The 26114-nt window shown below is 44.1% G+C and overlaps 1 protein-coding gene across 6 annotated transcripts in view; it reads left to right on the top strand.

Annotated features, from left to right (window-relative positions):
- LOC111069397 (sterile alpha motif domain-containing protein 5) overlaps positions 1-26114 on the top strand; it is a 163632-nt gene that overhangs the window by 83690 nt on the left and 53828 nt on the right. The window contains exon 3 of one of the 6 annotated variants that reach the window (XM_022359451.2): positions 23801-25474. The exons of 4 other annotated variants lie outside the window; for them this stretch is intronic. In XM_022359451.2, coding sequence (XP_022215143.2) covers positions 23801-23878 — 78 coding nt within the window. In that variant the 3' untranslated portion in view covers positions 23879-25474. Of the gene's footprint in view, positions 1-10807; positions 10850-23800; positions 25475-26114 lie in introns of those variants that run through there. One more of the 6 variants, XM_022359454.2, reaches the window with a different exon arrangement.

Consider the following 26114-nt stretch of genomic DNA (forward strand, 5'->3'; position numbering starts at 1 on the left):
TGGGGAGAGTGTTTGAGGGGCATGCAATTAACAACAATTGAAAGTGAAAATTGAATTTCTAAAGGGAAAAACGAAAAAAAAAATGATAGCAATGCTTTTGACATTTTCGCTCTGATTGAATTGTCAGAAAGAGAGCTGCCAGAGTTGACACGCACATTGAGAAATTCAATTAAAACTCTGCATCTCTTTTCTGTCTCTGTCTCTGCCTCTCCTCTCTCTCTCTCTCTCTCTCAGGTATTCTCTCTCATCGCCGATTCAGTTGATAATTATTTTTGCGCGCAGAACTCTTTCTGTGTGCGGAGTGGGGGGTAAAAGTGCATTAAAAATGCAAATGGCAACACTTTGCCACTTTGATGGCAGTGTTGCCAGTGTTGTCACGTTTGCCGTTTTATTAATTTATTAAATTAAAAACAACAAAAAAGAAAAAAACGTAAAAACGTGAAAAAAAGGAGACTCTCCTGCTGCCTGTGTGCCAATTCCTCTCTCTCTCTCTCTCCCTCTCCCTCACTCCCTGTCTTCTGTTGCTCTCCGTGTGGCATGTGTAATTGTAAATTTATGAGCGTGCCACAAATAAAAAGGAGGCAAAAGGAACAGCAAGGAATCCCGACTGAAGGCAGAGGGGGGAGGCATACGGCAGGGCTGGCCAAAGAGTTCAACTGGGGCGCACTGTCAATCGTGTTGCATGAATTATTAATTATTTACTTTTCACACACACACACATACACAGCCAGCAACACGGACAGGCACACACACACATACATATGTATGTATATAAAGCCGTGGCAGTCAGTGTTGCATTGCGGCATTTGGTTGCCCGTTTCCCGTTGCGACTAATGAAATTATTAACCACATTCCACAAAAAAAAAAAAAAAAATTACGAAAGAATATTGGAGAAAATTGGTCACACTCTTTCGGATTTCGCTGCCTGCCTGTCAATAAAAAGCCAAAAATTACTTTAATCCAATTACCTGTCACGCATAAAGAGAGAGAGAGAGGGCGAAAAAGAGAGAGTTTTCATCTGCGTGGATTTCCACCCCGCAAAAACTAGAAAATCTGAAAAATATATGTATGTATTTTTTTTTCCTGTGGATTGGTAATAGGAGAGGCCTAACCAACCCTGAGGTTCAGGCCTTATCCTCTGCACTGTTCCACCTCCCCTGCATTGCCACTGTCCTGTCCTTGTATTTGTACTGCGTATTGCCCTGGGGACACGGTCCATGGACACACTGGGCCTGGTCCTGGGCCATGGCATCATTTTCTCAGTGGTCCCGTGCCTGTGCCTTTTTCTGTGAATTATTCAGGGGCCCAATCGATGCCTTTCTATACTACTCCACCTCCTCCACCGACTCAAAGCTGCTGACAGTTTATTTGCCAAATTGCTTGTATGTAATATGAAACTTTTCTGCCTTCGTTCCCTTTTTTTTGTTGCAGGCTAATTTTTAGTTTGGAAAAAAAAAAAAATGTTCCATCCTCTGTGCCAAATCGAAAAGTCTGAAACACGCGTCACACACAGCGCATTAAAGAGAAAGAGATGGCCGGGCTAAGAGGATTGCGGGCCATGACTCACTGATTTTCCACGTAGATTTGGTAAAAGTGTTTATCTCTAGCCCAAAATATCTACCCATACGGTGTGTGTGGTGTGGTGGTGTCCCTTTTGGTTGGCCATAAATTCAAGCAAAACCAAAAATTCTAAACTTAAAACGCAGGCACCATTATTATTGCATTATAAATCTAATTAGAAATGTGTATATGTAGCTGTGCGGACGACCCGTATCTGAATCTAAATATGCACGTAGTCTACTTGGCCACAATTCAACCCTCCCCCCCGCAAAGAGGGTGCGCTCCTGCTGCCTGCTGCCTGCCTGCTGCTCATTTCATATGCTCAACCGCATCTGGCCGCATCTCTGAAAATTGCCATTGGCCGCGGCGCCACTGCGTCTGGGGCAATAAATTTGATTTGTTTCAAAAATTTCCCTCTTATTATTTTCCCTTACATTTTTGGGCTGCAATCGAATCGAATCTGTTGTATCCTTATACTGCCTGCCTTTTGTGGTTACTCTTCTGTGGGGGGGCAATTTTCATAATAATTTACATAAGCAAATCAAATTGTAAATGTAATTGGAAGACAAAAAGACAAAAAAAAAGAATGCCATATAAGAGTGGAGCGGGGGGAGAATGTAACTATGTATGTTGAGTGGATGCCGCAGACTAAAAATTGTGTCAAGCTAAAGCTTCACTCGCTTTTGTGGCTCCTTTTGTTTGCCGCCTCAATGCGTCAAAAGAATTTAGCTCAAGTGGCAGCTGCTGCAGCCACAAAAAGCTGGCAAGCAAAATGCATTTTGAATGGATAAAAAAACGGGAATAAGTTTCTTTACTTTTCTGTTTGTTGTGTTGGAAACTCTTTTTATCGCAACAAATACTCAGCCAACTACTATCGATGATGTGTGACGTTGCCGAACACTTACAGGTATGTGTGTGCCAAGTGTCACAGAGGGAGAGAGAGAGAGGGAAAGTGTTGCTAAATTTATCAGAATAAAGGGAAAAAATACGAATATAAAAACTGAAAGACAGGCCAATGGATAGGGCTGCTCATTCGGAAGGAAATTCTCAAGAAAAAAAATATATATTTAAGAGCTTTGTTCTTTGTTTGTTCCCACTCCATTTTACACCCCTTGCAACTAAATTTATTTTGATTTTATTTACACATAAGTATTAAATTAAATTTCTGCTTTTCCATGAATTTTCCTCGTTTAATGCAATGAAAATCCAAGAACTAGTGTTGGCAAAGATTTTATCGGAGCTTTCATCACACGCAAGATGGGCTATTAAGTGTGCTTTGGCGTTAACCAACACTGATGACCATGACTGGTCAACATTTTGACATTACATGACGTGCACCAGTACATAAGTGTGTGTGTGTGTGTGAGTGGTGGATGTGTAAGTCTCCTTCTCAGCCTGGTGCAAATTTGTGTGCAAATTCATGTGGCAAATTGTGGCAAAAAACCTACAAAGAAATCAACATTGAAGAGAGGATAATCACAGCGTGAGTGCCACACAAAAAAAAAGTGCAGAGTGCAACAAAAACTGGCAAGAAAAGCTTGTAATTTTTTCCTTCGTTTTAGGCAACTGAAAAAAAAAAAATGAAAATTTTGGAAACGTCAATCTAAGTCGCACATTTCACAGTTCACATCCAACACAACAATTTTCTCCGATCCCAGTGGGTGATACCAACATTGGCATTTGGTTTTCCCATTTCGTGTCAGTATTTCTTTGGCTAGCCTTTTGTTGAAGTGTGTGAGGCAAACAGTTTAGGGCCGTGAATATCCGTAATTATGTCCACTGTCATGGCCGCAAAGTGTCCAACGACCGCCACTGTGGCTGCAGCTGCCACAACTGCAATGGCGGCGGCCAATCCACCAGCTAAGTCCGTGGCAGCCACTGGAGCCACTGCCCTGGGCGCCCAAGGAGAAGGATCTATGGTGGCAAATGGTGACGAAAAGGAAGAAGATGGCATGAGATCTGGCGCCGCAATGGGAGACGCAGGAGAGGGATCCCAAACGGAAGCAGCACAGGGCTTGGCTGTGGAGCAAGTGCGCACTTTACCAGCAGCTGCAGTCAGTGGTGGTGCAGCATCTAAGGAAACTTCGTTGCCGAAACAGCAGACAGCGTTGGCTGCTCCTGCTGCCGCTCCTCTTCCTGCTCCTGTCAAGGCTGGCGAGGGTGTGGCGCCCCAAAAGGAACAGCAGCTGACTCCAAGCCGAAGCTTCAAGCAACTGAAGCCGAAAATCTTTCCACGTCCACCCGGCGGCTACAAGTACACGATGGAGTTCCTCTACAACATTGGCACGAATATGGCTGGCATCGTACTGGACATACCCACGCCGGCATCGATAACGCCTCGCAGTATGCGCACCACACCGCCACCGCTGGCGCCACTGTCTTCGCATCCAGGTGCACCGCTGTTGTCCATGTCGCCACCGGGTCAGGGCCACGTGTCGTCCGGCAGTCGTTACAGCAGCGGGGGCATACCCGCAGCTGTGGCAGCAGCAGCGGCCGCGTCAGCCCCCCCAGGACAGTTTATGTATCCGGGATACGTGCACAGTGCACCGCAGCAGCGGCGACTGTGGCACACAGAGAATGCCGTGTGGCAATTCGATCGCAACTATCCCTTCAATCAGGGATATGCGCAACAGTATGGGCTACCGATGCTGCCCATGGGCTTTGAGCAGAACTACGGCGGTGGTCAGCGGTTGTATTATCCGAACTACATGAATCATTCGCCGGGGGGCAGCAACCGCAGCAACAGCAATCGTCACAATCACAGCTCCGCCACGAGCACGGGAAATGCTCAACAGCAGCAGCAACAGCAGCAGCAGCAGCAGCAGAGGCCAACGCAGGTGAACAACTCGCAGCCATCCCTGCAGCAGCAGCAACAGCCGTTGGGAGCTGCTGAGAACCAGCAGATGGAAGCAGCAGCCCCAGGAGGACCAGGACCAGCACCGCCTTTCGATAATGGCAATGGAAATGGACTGCCCTTGCGGTTCGGCCGTGCTGGACAGCCGCGATACGTCGGATCGGGACGTATACAGACGCCCAACGCGGGCTACCATCATCAGGGATTCCATGGCGAGTCAAAGACATTCTACAACAGTGCTGCAGGATCGGGCGGGCCCCGATACAAGCAGCCATACAACCAGCGGAGCTTGTATCCGCCGAACGGGGAAGAGCAGCAGCAACAGCAGCAACAGCAGCAGCAACAGCAGCAACAGCAGCAGCAGCAGCAGCAGCAGTTGCAGCAACAGTTGCAGTTGCAGGAACAGTATCCGCGTGGCTCTCAGTTGTCTCGCTGGGGTACCAAGGTCAAGAAATATAATTTGGGCAAGAAACGCATCTCCAACTCGTCGGATTCGTTGTCGAGCTCCTCCTCAAAGTCAAACCTGGAGGACAGCACCTCTTTAACATCCATAACGAAGCACCCGAAGCGTTCATATCGCAGTCAGATGCACTATGCCCAGGCAGATGCAGAAGCAGGTGGCAACAACAATCAACAGCAGCAGCAGCAACAACAGTTGCAGAATCAACAGCAGCAGAAACAGCAGCAGACGCAACAGCAGCAGCAACAGCAGCCTCAGCCATTCAATCCGAGTCAATCGATGCGCCGCAACAACAAGTACAACAGCAACCCGCATCCCATGGAGTACAACAAAGCAATGCAGCATAGGAGCCAGCAATCGCGCTACTATCATGCCCGAAATATGGAAGAATTTGGCTACCTCAACTATGGCCAGAGCCAGGGCAGCATACCCGAAACCCCATCTGGAGCTGGAATGCAGAGACCTTTGACGGCCAGCAGTCCGGTGCCACAATCGCAGCTCGACGCGGAACTGGAGGCGCTCTGGACGACACTTCGTTCGGAATACTCCTCGACCGATCGCAGGCAGGACATCTCCGAGCAGGAACACGAGCGCGAGCGCGATCGCGATCGCGATGGTGGGCAGAACAGCTCCCTGGAGGACGATGATGGCCAGTCGTTTGCCAGCTGGGCACCCAGCGTCGCGAGCGACGAGTCCGAGGGTGAGTTGAGCGATGCCTCCATAGAGTCCTTTGTGCGTAACATCACCATGGAGTGTGTGGCCAAGGCAACGGGCACTGAGCTGCCCGATTTTGGGGGCCCCAATCTGGTGCCCTACGGCGATATGAGCCACTTGAATGCCATGGAGAACGGCGCTGTCACGCCAAGCGCAAGCCTGTCCAATGGATTCCGATTCCCCATGCTCGGCGCGATAGAAGAGCATGCGGAATTTAAGATGGATCTGGAGGTGCGGGCGAAGAACGGAGAAAATGCGAAGGCGGAGGAGGTGGAGGGATCCGTGAGCCCGGAAGGCTGCTCCTCTGCGTTCTATATGGTATGTCTACTGTCTGTTTATCCCTGCGGGACTATCCCATCTGAACTATCATGCCACCCCCTCCCACTGTCAGAATGCAAGCCCAGAGGATATGCACCTAAAGTGTCGCTACTGGCGTGAGTTCTATGGCTATACGCCAGCGGATCGCTTCATGCTGCGCTGCAAGCACGTGGAAATGAAGCGTCCGCCGCGCACTGTGCCCAGTCGCACCCGCTGGGAGTCCCTGTCGGTGGCCATATGGAACAAGTTCCTCGAAGCGCAGCAGACGAGCAGCATCTACAAAACGAAGATGCGCCTGTGGCGCTTCATTTACAATCTGGCCATGGTAAGTTGACATGGAACATAGGGGAACTCCAAAGTCTAAGCTGTGTCTATCTATCTCCTGTGCAGAGTCAATACCCGCGATATGGGCTGTATTTGGTGGGTTCGTCCATTTCAAACTTTGGCTCCAAATGCTCGGACATGGACATGTGCATGGTGGGCAACACAAATCCGAGCCTTGATCCGCGCTCCGAGGCTGTTTATCAACTGCAAATGATGCGCAGCCTGTTGAGCGGCACCAATCGGTTTCAGGACTTCAATTTGATTGAGGCCCGAGTGCCGATACTCCGCTTCACCGATAGCCAGCACAAAGTGGAGATTGATATTAATTTCAACAATTCTGTGGGCATACGCAACACTCATCTGCTGTACTGTTACTCGCAACTGGAATGGCGTGTGCGCCCAATGGCTCTGGCCGTGAAGCAGTGGGCCCAGCATCATAATATTAATAATGCCAAGAACATGACCATCTCGAGCTATTCGCTCATGCTGATGGTCATCCACTTTCTGCAGTCGGGCGTCAGTCCGCCGGTGCTGCCCTGCCTCCATAAGATGTATCCCAAGAAGTTTGAGCTGCTGGATACCGCGAGCAGTGGCTACGTGGACATGAACGAGGTGATGCCGCCGTATGAGTCGCAGAATACACAGACGCTGGGCGAGCTGATGCTCAGCTTTCTGCATTATTATAGCATCTTTGAGTTTGGGAAATATGCCATTTCCATACGCGTGGGAGGTCTGCTGCCCATTGAGCTGTGTCGCGCTGCCACGGCACCCAAGAACGATATCCACCAGTGGATCGAGCTGTGCATCGAGGAGCCCTTCGATCAGACCAACACTGCTCGATCCGTCTACGATCCGGAGACATTTGAGCGCGTTCGCGCCATCTTTTTGTGCAGCTTCAGACGGCTGGAGTCAACACGGAATCTCAGGTCTATATTCGAGGACTATGAGGGGCCAACCATCGCGATGCGGCCCCAGTCACTGGACGCGGAGTACAAACCACCGTCCTCTGATTCGAACAGTGAGTCGGCGGTCTCGCCACCTCTGCCCAAGATGGTGGACAAGTGCACCACCGCCGTTTGGGGCGACATCAATGAGAAATTGCCCCTGCCACTGGCGCTAGAAACAGCCACAGGCAACAACAGCAGCTCCACCAAAACAGTAACTATCGAACAACCACAAGTGGGACTAGCCCCCAAGACAGATAGATCTGAACCTTAGCTTTGATCTCTGTTGAAAAAAATCAGAAAAAAATCACTAGACCAAGTCCGTTCGGAAGTGGAAAAAAATTTGTATGTTGTAAAGTTAATTTCATTTTTTTTATTTCGGACTGCTTGCCCAGGGCATTTTAACTAAAAAAAATTTAAAATTCAACGTTGCATTTCATAGGAAATTTCCCAGCTTTCTATTTTAATTTTGACACCCCGGTTCAAAAAAGAAAAAGACAGACTTATAATCGTCAATCGGTCACAAAAACTTGTTTGCCGGATTATTAATTGGGAAATTCCAAAAAAAAAAAAAACAACAAAAAAATAGTAGCCAAGAATCCGTAGGAAAAAACCACTTCAAAAAAGGCCAAAAAATAAATTCAAAATCAAAAAAAAAAGTTCAAAAATCATAAGTAAAAAAAAAAATTCAAAAGTAAAAAAAAAAATAAAAGGTATAAAAAAAAAAAAACGTAAAAGCACAAAAAAATTTTCAAAATCTCTTAAAAAGTAAAAAAAAAAATAAAAAAAACTAGAAAATCGTAAAAAAAAATATTAAAACTAGAAAATCGTAAAAAAATAATACACTATTATACTAATTTAAAGTAGATAGGAAATAGGTTAGCCTAGAATAATCTTTATCTGTAAATACAAGAAAAAATATTTCATATCATTAGAATTAGTGACAGACGAAAGACGATTTACACTGTTCAACATGTTTACACTTATAAACACACCTTGGACAGCCCCCAAAAAGCGGCAAAGTACACATAAAGCACACACAAAAATGCCACACAGATATAACACAAAACACTTTTTATATACATATATATATCTTTTGTAAAAATAATGTAAAATGTCAAAAGGCGCTGCAAATCTTCACAACACAAATGCTTAGAGCAAGAGTCGAAATAATGATGTTCGGAATTTATTTTTTGAACATTTTTATCAAAAACTTTACTGAAATTTAAAGACAACGACCAAAGGCAAAAAAAAAAAAAAAAAATATGTAAAAAAAACCAGTATCTATGCTTTGAAACTTGATCTTCTTAGTCATAGTAAATTGAAGCATTTGAAAACGTATTTCTCTGGCATTGATAGTGTTCGAAAGACAAGTGTTCAAAGAGCCAAACTGTTCTGTTTATTCTAGCTATAATAATAAATAGATTGCATTTTCTTTCTCATCAATCCAGTAGATATGAGTGTGGGGAAATTATTTAAATATCTTTGCTGAATCTTTATATTTGAATCTCATCAGAACCCTCAGCAATGCTCAATCCATCAATCAACAATCCAATAAAGTCGAGAAATGGTTTCTTCATTTCAACACTTGGTTCCCAATCCCCCTCCTGGGGTTACATTCGAATGGAATTGTGTACGTCGCTCAATTTGATATTCCGCTCTGATTAATTCTTAGTGGTTGGCCATTCTACTCATCCTCGCATCAAATATCACCCTTGGGACTAACAAATAGCCTAAAATTCTCGCACATGTTTCAGTTTGAGCAATTATCTAAGGGAATCAAATCAAATCATTGATGCAACAGCAGAAGCACCGGCAACAGCGGCAGCTGTGTTACATAAGGGTGGTTGAGTATGGGTATAGGCGGGGGCGTGGCGCACTCTCCTGCTCTCCCCATCGGTGTCGGTTTTGGGTATCAATGGCAACCAAAAATGTCAGTGCAGCAAATTATTTCATCAATTGCAATGCTCAATTTCAGTGCATCATCGAACACAGATCGAACACAAAGACACACACACACACATGCAATGGTGGGTGCTCCTCGTACTAGTGGTGCCTGGTGGTGGTTGTGTGTGTGGGTAGAGAGAGAGGGGTGGTGTGTGGTGCTGGCAATGGTGGAGTGTTGAGAGCCATTCGTTCTGTCCTGTTGAGTAATTGATATAATGTCGATGTGCCATTTGGAGTGGCTGGCCATCGGCTGCTGGCTGCTGTCTGCTGACTGCTGCTGGCTGTCGTCGCCCACCTAATGGCGAAAATTGTCAACGGAATTTGGATTTGGGATTACTGATTGGGCGGGTCATACATATGCCTGAAACGTGCTGTAATGCAATATCGTGGCTTTGGCCATGGCCACTGCCACGGCCATAATCATCATTATCATTAACGCAGTCCCGAACAATTGTCACACTAATTTTCGCATATGTGCCGAAAAATCGTTGGCAATTAAATGGCACAGCGAAGCGGTAAGCAATCCTCGAATAGTAGAACCATTTTGTCATTCAATTGCTGCTGCTGCTTGCTGCTGCCGCTTGCTGCTGGCTGTCTGTCCCTTGGGCAAGGACTAAAAGTAATTAATGCCTTTTGTTAATGGTAAATGCATTTGCATTTAGAATTTATTCCCAATTCCAATGCCAGTTCACGGAAAATGGAAAATTTGCACAACAAAGGCGGGCAAAAATGAAAGATGATCTTCATTAAAATTTTCCACAAGCCATTTTTAGCTGGCTGACAAAACTGAAGTGAAGCGACAGCAGCTGCATCTCGTGGTGGTGTCATTAAAATTCCTGTCCCGTGATTTGGTCTTTGGTCTTGAATAATTATTCATTGTCATTGTAATTGGCGGGGCAGGCGTTAAATGGTGCAGCAGTAGGAGAAGAGTTGATGGCATAGAGTTTTGTTCCCCGCACACTTTTCCAGTTTTCACATTTTTAGCAGACTCGGAGGAGTCTGTTCTTTTTTTTGTTGTTGTTCATAGACTCGTCGTATGTGAGTAAGGGGAAGAAGACTGATGGCTCCCCAATGGGTTTTAGGGGATTGCGTTTGTTTGGGACACGTACGGGAATTTTCATTTGATGGCATTTCAATTTTGCTGCCCTTTGCAGCATACAGAAACAACAGAAGGGTTCAATCGGGCAAAAGATGCAACAGCAACAACAACCAACATCCAATTGTTTGTCTCTACTACCACTACCTGGTTGTCCTTTGTTTCCTTGTTGGGCAACAAATTACCTGAGGCAGGTGGGAAAAACTGTAAGAGAGTTCCATGAATGATTGAGTGACCAGGGGACTGAGTGTGAAATAAATAGAAGCAGCGAATGAATACCGAAGAGATTCAAAGGTACAAAAAGGGCATTTAGGGATGTTGTTTGCTCGAATCTACGCCACTGAAGCTTTCAACTATTTTTTCCCGATAATCAAGACGCCTTTTGTGATGAAATGTATGAGTTTAATGAATAAATGAATGCATTATGAATGCTATTAATTGGTGCCTAAAAGAATGACCCTCTGCGGTGGTTTTTTTCGCCCCTCTACCTTTGTCTCTAATGAACTGCAAATAGGATTTTTCCCCTTTTCGAATGAATCAACTTAACAAACTGATTAAATTTTTGCATATATTTGTTCTTCTAATTGCAGGTAAGCTCATTAGCCCACACTTTTTAGCAGCACACACACACACAAAACAACAAGCAAACAAACAAACAACAACAGCAATGCCGTACAGTTCGTATAACAATAATAATGAATAATGTTAGCGTAAGTGCTTGTCTACAATTTTAATTAGTTTTAAATGCAATTTAATGCATTAGCATTAGTTGTTTTTATTTTTTTTTTTTTGTTGTGTGTTCATTTTCGGTTGCTGTGTGCCTTGTTTTGGTTTGCCAAAATGCTGCTAAAGCACTTAGCATAATTTAGAGAAAGAGAACGGTTCATTTAGACAGCAGGAGAGAGAGAGAGAGATGCAGAGATAGCGAAAGTGGGAAAGAGATTGCATTTTAATATTTGGTTAAAAACAATAAATCATTTGCCTCTCCATCGTTTTCCAACTATTGCGATAAATGTTGTGCATAATTTTTTGGCCGTTACACACAAGCCTATAAAATTCATGATAGATTTATTATATATATTTTATGACCACAGGACATACATGCTTGTGTGTGTGTACCTCCCGCACAATTAGAAACGCATTAAATATTTAATATCCTGTGGAAATGCTTCCGGTGCTTAACAAACATTTCCATGTGTTTACCTGCAACAGATTTGCATAAGCTCCAAACTCCTCTCTCTCTCTCTCACTCCATCTCTCTATGTGAAATGTAGACCCAACAGAAACATTTTTGATTGAATGTTCGATACGCCCTTTCTGAACCAATGTGTTTGATCATTTCGTTCGTTTCGCAACTGCATTTCGATCGTTTGTTTTCTCACAAATAATACCATTTTTTCCGCTCTGTTTTGGTGAAGCCAAAAATGTTATTCTTTTTTTTCTTTCTTCGAGAAACTACTCAATTTCGTGCTTGAGCCACGCCCACTTGATGGCTTACCGACTTCACGATAGCAACGAACAAAAAATATCATAAAAGTTAAGGGGGGGACAAAAATCAATCAGCGATTGTTGCGGGCGGAAAAATATCCTCGAAAAATATAGAACGCTTTAAGGCGTATTCGGGTACACACAACCACGGACACGCCCATCTACTGCCGCCCCCACTTCGTGCGCCAATCAAGCTCATTTATTATGCATTTTTCATATGACAATTTTTTGGATGACGATGGGAATCCCTTTTTTTATGGTTGCACCTACATGGGGGTACAATCCCCCATTCGTCTGTCTCTCACTGTCTGTCACTGTGGGGCAGACAATTTAAATTCAACCGCAGAAAAACGAGCAGGAAAGAAAGGGAGTAGCAGAAGAGTGAGAGGGAGGGAGAGACTGACACACACGCATGGCCAGTGTTGCCTTTGTGTCCCGTGGGAATATTTTGCGGATGCTGAGCGAGTGACAAGGCAAAAATCGAACACCCCCCCGAAAAAACAAAACAAAAAATGTACAAATTACCCGCAGAATTGAACATTTTCCATCCCCATAAAACGTTTCCATATCCCATATATGTATGTATGTATATCTCTATCCATAATCCGGGAAGGGAATGAATGAGAATGCAGCCCTTTGTGGGCCCTGTCATATCGCTGTCATCGATTGCCCTCTAAACAATCTATCGATAAAGATTTCTGCATTCTTTTTTTTTTTTGGTAGGGACACTTTACAGCAAAAAAGGGTTGCCACATGCAACATTTGCATATCGTTTCAAGTACAGTCGCTGCTCGAGGGCTTGAGGCGTGGCGTGGTTTTGCTTATCGCCGCCAACACTTGGAAGGGCAGGACTCGGGCTGGCAGGGCTTACTTTGCCAGGAGCCCAAGTATTTCCGTTGCCTGGGCACGCTTGTTAGTCCACGGAAAAAGGCAGTGGGTGGGGGGTACTGTGTTGCAAGTGTCAGGCAGCTCCTATGGGGGGGCAGAGTTCAAGTCGAAGTCGCTTAACGATTCCGTGTCATTTTTTGCATTTCCTTTCGTTCTTCAGTTTTATTTTCTTTCTGCGCCCCAACCCACCCCACCAACATTTTGCGGTTGCCGGTTTCAAGTGTGCTGCGGCCTTATCGCGTGCCACGTTGTGGCACCTTCAGATGGGGACAGAGAGAGAGAGCGAGAGAGAGTGTGGCAAAAGCAGAGAGAGGGAGTGATAAAAATTAAAGCTTAAAGGAAAATTCATACTTCTTGCTCAGACGAGCAGCAGCAGAAACACAGCAGAAGGAAAATAAATCACAAAGAAAAGCGAGGCAAGACTCGTAAATTTGTGTGCCGTGTACGTGTTAAAAACTTCTCACGTGTCAGTCGTTAGTGGTGAGCCTTGGTCCAAGGACTCGCCGCCACCGCCGAAACGGATGTTCGTTCCATCTGCAATGCAGAAGATAACTTTTGCAAGTGTCTTGCATATCATTTGCATTTCCTTTTGCTTGATTATGAATACTCCCTTACTGTACATATATATATATATATTTTTACTTTGGCTTGCATTTTTGGTTAAGTTGAATGATGAATGCACCCTACCGCACCCTGCCTGCCCCCCTTGCCTAGTCTAAAGTGTCTGCAATTAGTGGCCAAAAAGCAGGCGGAGGAAGTCGCAGGTTGCAGGTGCTGGAGCCGCTTGGAGGAGGATCTTGAGGAAAAGTCGCAGCCAAGACCCGCGAATCCGATCAATTAAAAAGTAACTTACAGATGGCCACACTCTCTCCTTCCTGTGCTCTTGTCCTTTACTTCCTGTCAACTGCTTGGCGCTCAGCGTGATTAATTTCAGTGCCCATTTGCATGCGCCATGGTGAATGATGCCATAATCCCTGCTCGTTGTCCTTGCCACTAGTACTGGCTGCTGCAACGGCTCCTGCTACAAGCTGCCGCTGTTTTAAGTAATTTGGTACCCTGCCGCCATTATGGGTATCATCTGTAGATGGCACAGTGTGGAAGGCTATAATAGTTAGATGCGTTGATTGATATTTTCTCGCACTATTTCTTTTTTTTTTCAGAAGTTTCAGTCAGAAATAGTTGCGATGAAATGGATAGAGAAATTATGGAATGTTCCAGAAGGGATTTAAATCCAAAAGATATTCTGTTCTTTCTCCCATACTTCCTTTAGGGTATCCAGTGCTTCGTTTCTCGTTTGCAGTTGCCTTTACTTTATTTTTAATTTTTGTGTGTGTTTTTTTTTTGTGGCCCTTCATTCTGAAAGTAGAGGAAAGAAATTAAAAAAGCACGCAGCTCAGTTTGAGTTGCTGCAAAAGGATAAGGCTTAAGTGTCTACCTCCAGCTACCTGGACGACTACCAGCAACAGAACCAGCACCAGAACCAGGACGTGGACAGCATCGCTGCACAAAGAGGAAGAAAAAATATTACAAAAAACGTGCCAAACGTTTATTTAAAAGGATTTATGTGCGTTACGTGCTAAATGTGAAATAATAATTTTTTTACTCATTCTTTTCGCTCGCTGGGGGGTTTTTCCTGCCACATATTATTTTTCTTCTTCTTTTTTTAATACCTTTTGAATGCTGCAGAATGCAGTTAGAGGGATATAACTCTATACCTCTCTCTCTCTCTCTCTGGCTTGCCCTTTTGTTCACTGGCTCTCTCTCGGTTACTTCCTGTGAGTGTGTGGTATTAACTCAAGTCCTCTTGGCAATTTTTATTGAGACTCCGAGACTTGGCCAACGCATGAAATTGTTGCGGGTGAGAGAGTTTTTGGCCAACTGAGATTTTCCCCTGACTGTGAGACTTAATTGCATTCTGCTGAACCTTTCTCTGAACGTTTCTCTTCTTGTGGCTTTTAAGTGCTGGCCTGAAAGGAAAAGTTTTCCTTCATCCCTGTGTCTTTTTCATTCCCCAATTTTTGCGGCTGCCATTTGCCAATTTTCTAGCTTTCTTCGGGGCCATTTCTGTATTTGTATTGAAATCGAAAATGCGGGGCATGGGAATACCAAGAGAGACGGGAGATACAGAGCCACAACAATGGCCAAAAAGAACCTTCAGGACTCGAAGACCAAGTCCAAGTCCATGTTCATGTTTCCCAGTTGGGTTCCTGGGGTTCCTTTTCTCGACTTATTGTTATGTCCATCTCTTGCTCTCTCTCTCTCTGTCACTCTGCCCACTTTGTATTCTTTTTGTCCTTTTCTGGTCCCGTCTGTGCATTTGTTTTGGGACCCCGCACGCATATAGCATAATAATTAGATGGTGTTTCCCGTTCGACTCATCCGGCGGCCCACTGCTAATGCCAGACTCCAGTCGTCGTCGTCGTCTGGGTCTCGACTCAAGTCAAGCAGAGAGAGAGAAAGGGAGGGAAGAATGAGCGGTCGGTCACACTCTCCACAGTTCATTTTGCGGCGCACAAAGTTTCTTAATTCTTTGCCAGCTTTCACTCCCATTCCATTGCGCCTTTGTCTCTGGGCACATAACATGAAACAAAAAAAAAAAAAGAAGAAAACTTTTAATATGATTTGCAGTCAGACATTTTCCCGCAGCCAGTCAGAGTCCATCAGACAAACATAATTAAAGAACGCCCCAGAAACATTAAAGATGTGTCTGTGTGTGTTCTGCTTTTTCTACTACTACTACTAACCCGGGGTCTTGAACTTTGCTTAGTCGTGTAGCGTAACTTATGCATATGCATCTTGGCCGCTATGAAACCTACGCCAGGGGATCTGGATAAGGTGGCTGACAGTGATAGGCCACAGGACACCTAACTGCTTGGAGTGCCCGAGTGTGCCAGAGAGCAGGCTGAATATTTTGCAAGGATCCACTGAGGCACTGAGAGAAATTGATAGCCTCGCGAATATTAATACATATGATCTGAGCGGGACAATTGTGTCTGCGAAACTTCAATATTTCTGAGATTTAAAGCAGTGTTCTGACAGTTCTCTCTTCCCGTTCTCCCTCTGCCGCTGGGACATTGTAAGCACTCTTTACTGCTAAGCTACTATGGGATAGGGAGATGTTTTACCACTTGTCTCATTTAATCGAATAATTTCAACAAGTTTCAAGCGTAGTTTTTTACTTCATTCTTACGCTTCCTTTGGGTTTAATTTGTTCTCGCTGAAATGCAGTTTTCTTCTTCTTCTTCTCAGCCAGCTTTTCTTTTCTTAATTTTCTTCCGTTTTCTTTTCAAAGTGTAGACAATGTGTCCTTTTCTTTTTTTGTTGCCCCGTTTTCTTGGCTGTGTGTGTGTGTGTGTGTTTTGTGCGCAACTTATTACCTTAAACTTGGCAAAAAGGTTGTTGACTGGCTGCAATTTGTTGACACAGACATCAGAGAGAGAGAGAGAGAGAGAGCATGTGTGTGTACATGTGTTTGACTGCGTGTGTGTGGCTGGGGCTGTTGTCCTTGGGCTTAGGTAGCAGGACTCTTAGGCATGTGCAGCAAGCAGTGAAGGCGTTTTGCAAATTGAAATTCATACACAGACAGTTCTCCCTCATTCCTCATGTTTTTTTCGCTGCACTCTTTTTACTTTAATTTTCTCGACTTTTCTCTGGTTTTCTCTGGTTTTGCTGCTCTGACTTTCTTTGGCCATTTTTCTGCATTTACTGGAGTGCATTAGGGACGCAGTTCGCTTCGTTTTGTTTTGTTTTGTAATTTTCATTAGAAAAAATCGCTAAAACTGCTGATGTGCTGATGTCCTTTTTCCTTCACTCAGTTGACCAAAAGCAACTCACTACTTTTGTTTCCTCTTCTCCTCTCTCTTGCTTTTGCTTCCCTTCTCTCTCTCTCTCTTTCTCTTTCCTCGGTGCCTTGCTGTCTCTGTCACTGTCTCTGAGAGTGTCGAAAGCCTTAAAGGCGCTCAAGTGAAAGTAATCGCCTTGGCTCGGCCACTGCATTCAGCATTTTATGTTTGTCTAATTCAATTAGACCAGAAAAATAAAAATAAAAAGTGCAGAAAACAAGAAGAAAACTGTGTGGAAAATCTTTCAACACAATGAGCGAAAATCCCTCTTTAAAGCTTTCCTTTAAGGCAATGTCCAGGCGAGTAATCAACTATCTCTTCCACAACGATGGCTGCTAGCTGCTGGCTGCTACAGCAATAAAACTTCAATTAAATTAAATAAATCTCGGATAAAAATGCGCAACTTTTCCATTTTCGAATGCGGCAGGGAGTAAGGAGAGAGACAGAGAAAAGACGAGAGAGAGTGAGAGAGAGCAATCAGCAAACAGCCTGCGGTCATCATTAAATGTCTAATTTATTTCAGAAAAACAACAACTACAATCAGCAGCAGCAGCAGCAACAGCAGCAACAACTTGGCCCAGAGAAAATTCAGTTTTTACAACCAAGATTTTCCATTTTCCGCCTCTGCGCCCCCTCTGGCCGTAAAAATTGATTTAATAAAACAGGCACGTTTCCATTTTAAGTGCTGTAAATTTTAATTTAGTTGTTGCTTCTCGCAACTCACAATACACAGCTGTGGCATGCTGGCATGGCTCCCCCCATCCGCACATTGAAGTGGACTGAAACCGAAGGACACCTCATCATCAAAGCTCTTCGCAGTGCGGAGAAAAACTTTGATAGAGATCACCTTCATTAACAACAATGGAAACGGGGAAATGGAAACTGGGAAATGGTTCAGTTCAGTTTGGTTCGGTTCGAATGGGCAAATGGCAACGGAACTGACTTGTAAACCAACTTTGGTTGTCATTTCTCTTTTGTTTATTATCTCTTATCACTCGAAAGAAAGTTCCACTTTAATGAGTTTTATCTGTTGGGAGAGCCCTCCAAAAATTGACTGCCATTTTCAAAGGACCCGCCGCGAGCTGTACAACAAAATAAAATAAAAACTTGACTCCATTTTCGGGGACTTTGACTTTGGAGGCAATCAAATGGAAAATGCTACTACAGCTACAGCTGCTGCTGCTGCTACTTTTGTTTTATGAATATTTATGAATGTGACAGTGAAGTTTTCGTCCTTGTTTAGTTTCGGTTTGCTGTTTATTTTATTTAAATGCGCCTTCAGCCCTGCAATTGTATATTAATTCCATTCAGAGCGACTCCCCATCCAGACAGCGACAAATGCCAACTGACAAGACAATTTTCGTGTTTCGGTTAGAAACTTTTGTGCCAGAGACAGCAACCGAATAGGATACAGATACGCAGACCCTGTGGCAGCAAAAGCAGCCACAAACAGGCAGCACCGAACTTGCCACGTTGACACACGTTGACATCGAATTATGCAAAAACCCCCAGCAAAATGTGAATTAAAAATGCAAATGTCTCAAAGACCACACCACCCCCTCAAACCCTCCAAAAAGTGTACACATTGAAACAGTAAGAGACTGTCCTTCAGTCCAACAACTAATCAAGTCTGGTCTGTGTCTGTCTGCCTGTCTAGGCAGCATTTTGTTGATGCTTGAATGGGCCACAGGAATTCGAGTGGAAATATTACGTTCTGTAGATAATTCTTGGGAGGTGGCAAAGGCCTGGGGAAATGCTCTTTCTGGCTGGATGAGATGTTTACAAAGAGAGGCTCGAAGAGCATACTATATACTATATTTACTAAAATTTTTTATTTATTTTTATTTATATTTATTTATTTATTATATTTATTTTAACAATTTATTTTTTACATAGCGCATATTTATACTTATATTTATATTAATATGGAAATTTTTTTGCAATAATCACCGCATTGGAAAGAGCATCACAATTTCGCTGTGCCTGTCCCATTGATTATTTCTATTTATTTGCCACTCACGCCTCCGCTTCCTTCCGCCTGCGTGGTATTCCGCCTCGAATTAAATTTTCTGCTCTGCGGCCTTAGCCGAGTATTCATGTGATTTCTTGAGGCATTGTCATTTTTACGCATGAAAATGTTTGAAAATGTGCGGAAAGTAAATTGAAAAAAATTCTTTTCCTTTTTGGTTTTTGCTCCCCTTTCTCTGTGGAGCAGTGGCAGAAGCCGAGGCGTGGCAGTGGCTCAGACGACAGTCATCGTTCTCTGTCAATCTGTCGCTTTTCATATTTTGCGCACTTTCCCCTGACAAAATAGCTCAACTGCGTGGCTTGGCTTGTGTCAGCTGCATGCCCCTCAAACCCAATAAGTATGCAGCAGGGTTTTGCCATTGTCAAGTTCCTTTGATTGCTACTACTGCTGCGGATCCTGCTGCATACTTGGCTCTGTACCTGGTCGCATTACGTATACGCCATGCTGTGTCGTGGGGAGTTTTTATTGCTTTCGATTTTCATTTTGACTGCTCGCACGTGCGACAACGACAACGACAACGTCGTCAGCCCTTGGATGAGTCCTGGATGTCCTGTCCTAAACTTTCCAGTTCGATGGCGTAAATTTTCTTTAAGCATTATTTTATTACATATCTCCCAGGCAGAACGAACGAACGAACGACAAGCGGCAAGCGGATCTGCCTTTGCTTCCCCTGGCTGGCTGGGTTTTTGTTTTCGCATGGCGTGAAATTCAATTTCCCATTTGCCACACATCCAGTTGCCTCTACCTGCCTCCGCCACTCGCTGGCATTTCTATGTGTCCTGCTCCAGCTCTCAATATAAAGATATTCATTCAGCGACACGACTTCATTTTTGCATACGTATGAAGTAAACGAAGCCAGGAAAATAAGCCACACATGACAGGTGCAGTGCGTTTCGCTACAATCAGGCAATGATTTGGGGATTATTCATAGGCTGGGAGAGCCAATGGAATGATGATGATTAAGTAGCTAAAGCGTGGAAACTTTTTCCTGTAGGCAGAAGCCTATGGCGAAGAGTCAGCTGTTTCACTTGCAGACGTTGCATGACATACTGTATCCATCTCTTTCTTGCCAAAATGAGTATAGAATTCAATCAGTTCTGATTCTTTGGCTACGCTGCTTAAGCTCTTGAGTTCTGCAACTTATGGCAATGAAACACACTGTAGCTTAATCGTTTTTTTTCTCTGCTACTCTTCTGCAACAATTTTTTATTTTTTTCGTTTGCTGTCCTTTCGTGTGTGTGTTTCAATGGCTTCCCTTCTGCTTGCTCCTTCGTGTTTATCTGCAGACGCCATCGCTGCCGCCGATTTACTTTTCCGCTTTTTCCGTTGCAGGTCGGCTGGGCTGAGCGGGCGGCGAGGGGGCTGTGGGTTTTCCTTAACGGGTGGAAATTCATTGAAAAATATTCTTGATTTTTATTGCGTTCGCTCACAAGTGAAATTGCCTTAAAATCTATTTGAGTTGTGCTTTCCTTTCGGGTGCCTTTCTTTTTCTTTTTGCCATTTTATTAGTTCTGCAGAATGGCAGACATTTCTGGCCCTGTTATTCCCTGTCTTCCTGGCAAAACAATTTGTGCCCTTTTTTTTGTTGTTGTTGTGTTTGCTGGCTTTTTGGCCATTTTCTGTGTGTGTTTTTTTTATGGAATTCCTTTTGGGTTTATTACTTTGTTTATTTGGCCCGAACATGCAAACATTTTTGGTCATATCCCAAGGCCTGTTGTGTGTCCTGTCCCTGGTTCGCCCTTTGTTTTTTTTTTTTTGTTCTAGCAGCATTTCTCACATATTTCATGTGCATTATCTTAACCGATTCTGACATAATTTATGTGGACAATTTCGCTTTGGTTTTTGGTGATCAAGTGAGCAAAAATGTGCATTTAATTGTGACTCATTTACATTTCTTTGCGCTTCACTCGCCCGAACCCAAGAGAGAGCACGCTCTCTCTTGCTCTGTCCTTTAAATGGGTAACCCTAGAAACATAAAATAAAACGCAGAAGATGAAATAAAATACAAAATAAAATATAAATCATACGCACCATTTAACAATGGCTTCGATGGGTGGGTGGGGTGGTGGCGGCCAATACATACAATGGGCTGCTTGCTGGCCCACATTGAGGCAGAAAACGCTTTCAATATCACTTATAAAAGTCCTGCCCCATTCAGTCCATGTCCTTGCAACGCCATTTGCAACGGAAATCAAGTCGCACATGCGAAAGTAAAAAATTCAAACAATTGTGAGAAATATAAAGAGAGAAAATGTGGTGAAGCCCAACACAAACATTGCGTTGGTGGCTGTGGGAGGGGGGGGCAGGCATGGACAGTTAAACTCTGCAACATTTAACCCAAAGAGAAAATGAGAAAAATGCTAAATGGAAAATGAGAAGCCAAAACAAAGGGCAACATGCTGCTACAACTCTCCAGAAAGAAAGAAAGAAAGGACACAGAAGGAATAGGAAAATCGCCTTCTAATGAAACATGAAAATCAATTACAAAGAAGCAAACGAAACAAAAGCCAAATCGCAATTGAAATGCGAACAAAGGGAAAAGCCAGCAGGAACAGAACGAAAAGAGAGCATGGAAAATTGAAAGTGAATATGCTAAGTCCCTCTACCCCTCGATGATGATGATGTGGAAAACCTATAGCCATTGGAAAGCTGATGGTTGCCGCTCAATTGGCTGTCGCTTCAATGATGATTTCCCCGCTGACAATTGCCAGCCATTAGAGCTTGAGAAAAATTGAAAACCCAAGGCAGAACTTTGCCACAAAAAACAATTTTCAACTTTAAAATAAGGCAAAAAGTGTAGCTAGATGGGGATGGGGATGGTGAGGACGGTGTCTCATGTGCAGCAAAATGTTGCATGGCACTGGCAGGCCTTTCAATAAGCATAAAATAAGTCGGAAAGTGGGCGGCTAAGTGGATTGGGGCAGCATGGGTTTAATATAATGACACATTTTATGATTGCATTTTCCTACTCTAAGAAGGACCCTTGCAGCTGGTCAATCTCACGAAGTTTGACCAGGAGGAGCACAGCGTAGGAGTATCTGTGGAGTGGCAGGAGCAGGAGCAGGAGTCCTGCTGGTGGGTGTAACCCGAGAAGCAAAGTCAGCAAAATGTGCAAAAATAGAAGGAGGCGTTGCCTAACGAGGAGCTCTAAGACCTGCTGCTGCTCCTGCTGCTGCTTCTGCTGCTTTCTCCTGGTAGTCGTAGTCGCCTGTCTTCGGTCTGATGTCCTGTCCTGTCCTGTCTGCCCCGTTCGATGGCTGCTTCGAAGTTCTTTTCTTGGGTGCTGTTGGGCGGTGGGGGGGTCTGTTGTTGTTGTTGTTGTTTGTTCATATACACAATTACCAGCTAAGGCGATTTACACAGACACACCCTGACATCAGGTGGCCGGCCTCTCTCACTCTTTCTCGCTCTCGCTCTCGCTCTGCAAGTGCTCTGCTATGCCGTTGTCTGTCATTGTCCGCACTGTACCCTGCACCGCCTGCCATCCGCTGATTGTTTGACAATGTTTACAGGTGCAAATTTCAAAGTGAATTGCTTTTCTATCGCTTGGAAAAGTGCTTGCAACACGCTGGCCAACTTAAGTAGCTTCCCCCTGGAAAATTACTTTCATGTTGGGTGGGGGGAGAAAACTATGGAAAAGCTGAGCTAAGCGGATTTGTTTATGGCTGCCCTGTTGCCTGCTGCTTGCTGCCTGCTGCCTGGTCATGACAGTTTTTGTCATACAAAAACCAGAGCCATTTAGGCTGAAGGGCACCTTTTCCTTTTAAGTAGAGACAGAGACAGAGACTGCGACTGTTTTCCCAGCAATTGACAGTTGCTGCTTTTCCAACTGTCTCAGTTTTAATTGAATTTCCTTTTGCCAGACAACAGACAAAGGCATTTATTAACAATAATTGCATTTTGTTTTTAGAGCAGAAATAAAACAAAACTGTCGACAAATGTCGAGAAACTAATTTATCAATAAATGAGAGAGAATAACACACAGGCATGGCAGGGAAAATTGTCTCTGGCCTGGCCATAAATGGTCAAGTGTTTTGGTCAACACACACACAACGCACACACACACATGTGGCAGATGCCTTCACATTTAAGTAAAAAGTTTTGCAAAAATAATGAAGCATAGCTTGAGGCAAGACACACACACACACAGACTCCAGGGAGTCAACCAGGGGAAGGATGGAAAATGCAAATTGCAAACAGTCGAGACAAACAAAACCCCGAAACCCCCCCGACGCACACACACACGCACACGCACACCTAACTGACCACAGGACCATAACCAGGAGAGGATAGAAGAGAGGGTCAGGTCATCTGTCTGTGTCCTCTTTTGCTGCCAGTATTTTTGGTGGGGACACCGGTCCACAGGATTGATCATGCCCGACTGGGCACACAATGAAATTTTTGTGAAATTTCTGCTGTGCTCCTTCTGCTGCCTGTGTCCCCAAAAGGATTACTTGGAGCTTTGGCTGGTTCCGTATATGTACCCGTGTATGTGCCTGTCTGTCGCGTGTCACGCACTGTGCCCTGCGCATTGGCCTGTCAATCTCTGGCCCACAGTTCATGGTCCTACCATTTTCATGGCCCAAATGCCAGCTGCTGGCGCCTTGGATGCAATTGTAGAGCACAGCCCCCAGCTCCCAGTACCCTTTTACATTTCAATTTTAATTTTCTAACTGACTTCCAGCTGTACCTTTCGCACAGGAGTGGATCCGTGTGTGTGTGCTGGCGTACTCCATCTCTTGCTAAAAGTTTACACAACTTGTTTTCAATAGTTTCTATTGAATATACATGGCCAGGCTGCTCCTGCTGCCACATGCACCTGCTTGTGTTGGTCTAGGCCCCATTGATTTCTCTGCCCGTACAGTGTGTGTCAAAAGAAAAAGACAAAGAAATTTACCAGGTACTTTAAGAGCTCGTAGCAGCTAAGGGGTACCTCAAAATATTATTCCAATGCGAGCTGCGCAGTGAAAAAAAATCTAAAACATAACCAAGCACACCCAATTGATTAACTTTCACGGAATGAACATGTTTAAAGAACTATGAATCCCACTGTAGCTGTACCTTTAAATCTGCATTCCGATTCACAAAACTATTTTACTGGCTGCAGCCGCTCCAAGTTTTGTGTCCAATCTCTAGAGAAATTATCCAGTTTGATATTTTTTGTTGTTTGTTTGTTTGTTGATGAATATCTTAATTTGGTTATTGTGCGAGAGTGATGTGTTTGCTGTGCTGCACTTGTTGTTGATTACCAAAAAAGATTTCAAATTTTGAATTGCAAATCCGAATTTAGAAACAAATTTTAATCAAATTTTCTCTCTGTCTTTGTCTTTTTGCAGGTAAGCTTCCCGATCAATTTTTATTGGAAAGGCCATAGAAAATGTCTTCAATTGCAAGGAGCGAGAGAAAAGAAGTAATTTGGACTAACACAACACTCATCATCTGGCTAAGCCCACGAGTGTCAAGTGCAAGGTTAAAGATCATAAATCAGAGACTTTTCAGGGGGGGCGGCTGGGTGTTGGAAAATTCCTAACAGGATACTGCCACATCTTGTTGCTGTTTTCGGGAACTGAAACTCAAAATATAAATGTCCAATTTGCGCCAAAGTTTTTCCTTGCCGCCTGAAAATGATTAACTTGATTTATGCGTGCTGCGGCGACAAAAGTTTCCACCCAAAAAGTATAAAAAAAGAAAGGAAAAAGAAATACCTGAAATTGGAACATAAAAAACAGGCAAAAACTTTGGCCCCAAAAATACTCGACACATTCCACACACAGTCGCTCGAGCCAAAGTCAAGTCAAGTCGAGGCAGGCGTTAATTTCTTGGCACTAACTTGGGTGCCAAAAGTATGCTACACTTTCAGCTCTTTCACGCAGTTCTTTGCCATCCCTCTGCAGCCATTCCTCGGCTGTTGGTCGGGCAGCAGCAAGAACTATAACAAGCTCCATTAGTTGTCGTCGCCGTTTGCCTTCTGCTATGTGGCCTGTCTGTGGCAGCGTTCGACAGCTGGTCCTTGTCCTGGCAGTGGCAGTGGCCTCATTTGTTTTAATGTGTCAATTTGTTGACTTTTCGTGGCCCCTTTGAGGCATGGGCGTGCAAATGGCGAGTAGGAGTGTGTGCTGCTGCTGCTGCACACCTGTAATCTGTCATCTGTCGCTTTAATAAACGTTTAATGCTCGTTTTATGGGCGTGGCCCGAACCACAAACTTGACAAACTTTTGATTTGGCACTGGCCAGGGGTTCTCTTATCGTTTTTCGATTGTATACGTATGCCAGCTGGATCAAGGGTATATTGTTTTTGTAGGCAGTGGAATGTGTAGAGAGAAGTAGCATTAAGAGGGGAATCTAGTGGCAGCACCTCCATCTATCTCTCCTGTGTTTTGGGTTTCATGTCTCTCGTGCTCTCTCTTTGGCTCGCTCTTCCAGCGTGGCTTAGCAGTGAAGCTACGCACAGAGGTACGGACAGTAAATTGCACACTTAAGACGAACCTTTCGACGGCTGAAAGAATCTGTTTTCATTCCATTTAAAGCTCACTTAAGGCAACAATTTTGCCTGATTTACAGGTCATATATTTCCCTATGTGTGGGCGATGTGGGCTCCATTAAATTTTTATTAAGTGCAAAATGAAATTGCCTCACTTTTCGCTGTGCTTACCGCGACGGCTGTTTTGTCTCTGTCTCTTTCGCTCATTTTTGCTCGGTTCTTCGCTGTTGCTGTGGCTGTAGCTGTTTTCTGTCTTTTGTTTTTGTGTTGGAGACTTAATGCGCTTTAAGCTCGTTGGAACTTTGGTGGCCATTTAAAATTTGTGCCGACATAAAGCATAAATTATGGCGTTTGCCGTTTGCCAAGCCTCAGTCACACCCACTCCCACACACACTCACACAGAGCACCCCATACTTAAGCGCTAAACAAGCTCATGCACACACACATGTGTACTTTTATAACCAGTGTGTATGTGTCGAGCATATGGCAAACATTTCCTTGCATTTTTATACACGATAATTGTGGGGTATGCAACGGGGTATATTGTGTCCGAGCAAATATAATACACAGCGAATGGATAAGAATAAAGAATCTAATAGTTTATGGTGATGGATAATGCTGGGAGATAACTATAAGCCACACATCTTTTGAAAGTTTAATCTATTTAACGTTTCTTACACACAGATTCAGTGCTCTCCTTTGATCACTCTCCCTCGTCGAGCGCCCCTCTATATACACACAATTAGAGGGTGTTCTTGCTGTCTTAATTATCCAACACAATCTGTTTTCTAGTTTGCTTGCATTTGCGTTTTGTTTGTGTGAAACTAGCGCATTGAAATTGCATTTTTAATGCGCTTATTAAAATGATAAAGTGGCTGGAGATACTCGAACTGAACAGCGACTACAACCGCCCCGCCCCGCCCCACCCCCTATCACATGTGCCTTATGACGGTGCAAAGTCCCAGCCCTGTACATCAGAGTGTGCTGCACGTTCCGTGGTCATTATTGTTGTTTCTTTCTGCATGTACAACAAGCACCTCCTATCGTTCCGCCTCTAAGTAGTTTTTTTTGTTGTTCTGTTTTTTTTTTACTGATTTTCATTCGTTGGATGCTCCGTTTTTGGACGCAAAAGTTAATTAAGTTGCAAATGCCGGAGCGTAAGTACATTA

The sequence above is a fragment of the Drosophila obscura genome, unplaced genomic scaffold (genome assembly GCF_018151105.1).
Source record: "Drosophila obscura isolate BZ-5 IFL unplaced genomic scaffold, ASM1815110v1 contig_150, whole genome shotgun sequence".
NCBI classification, from domain to species: Eukaryota; Metazoa; Arthropoda; class Insecta; order Diptera; family Drosophilidae; genus Drosophila; species Drosophila obscura.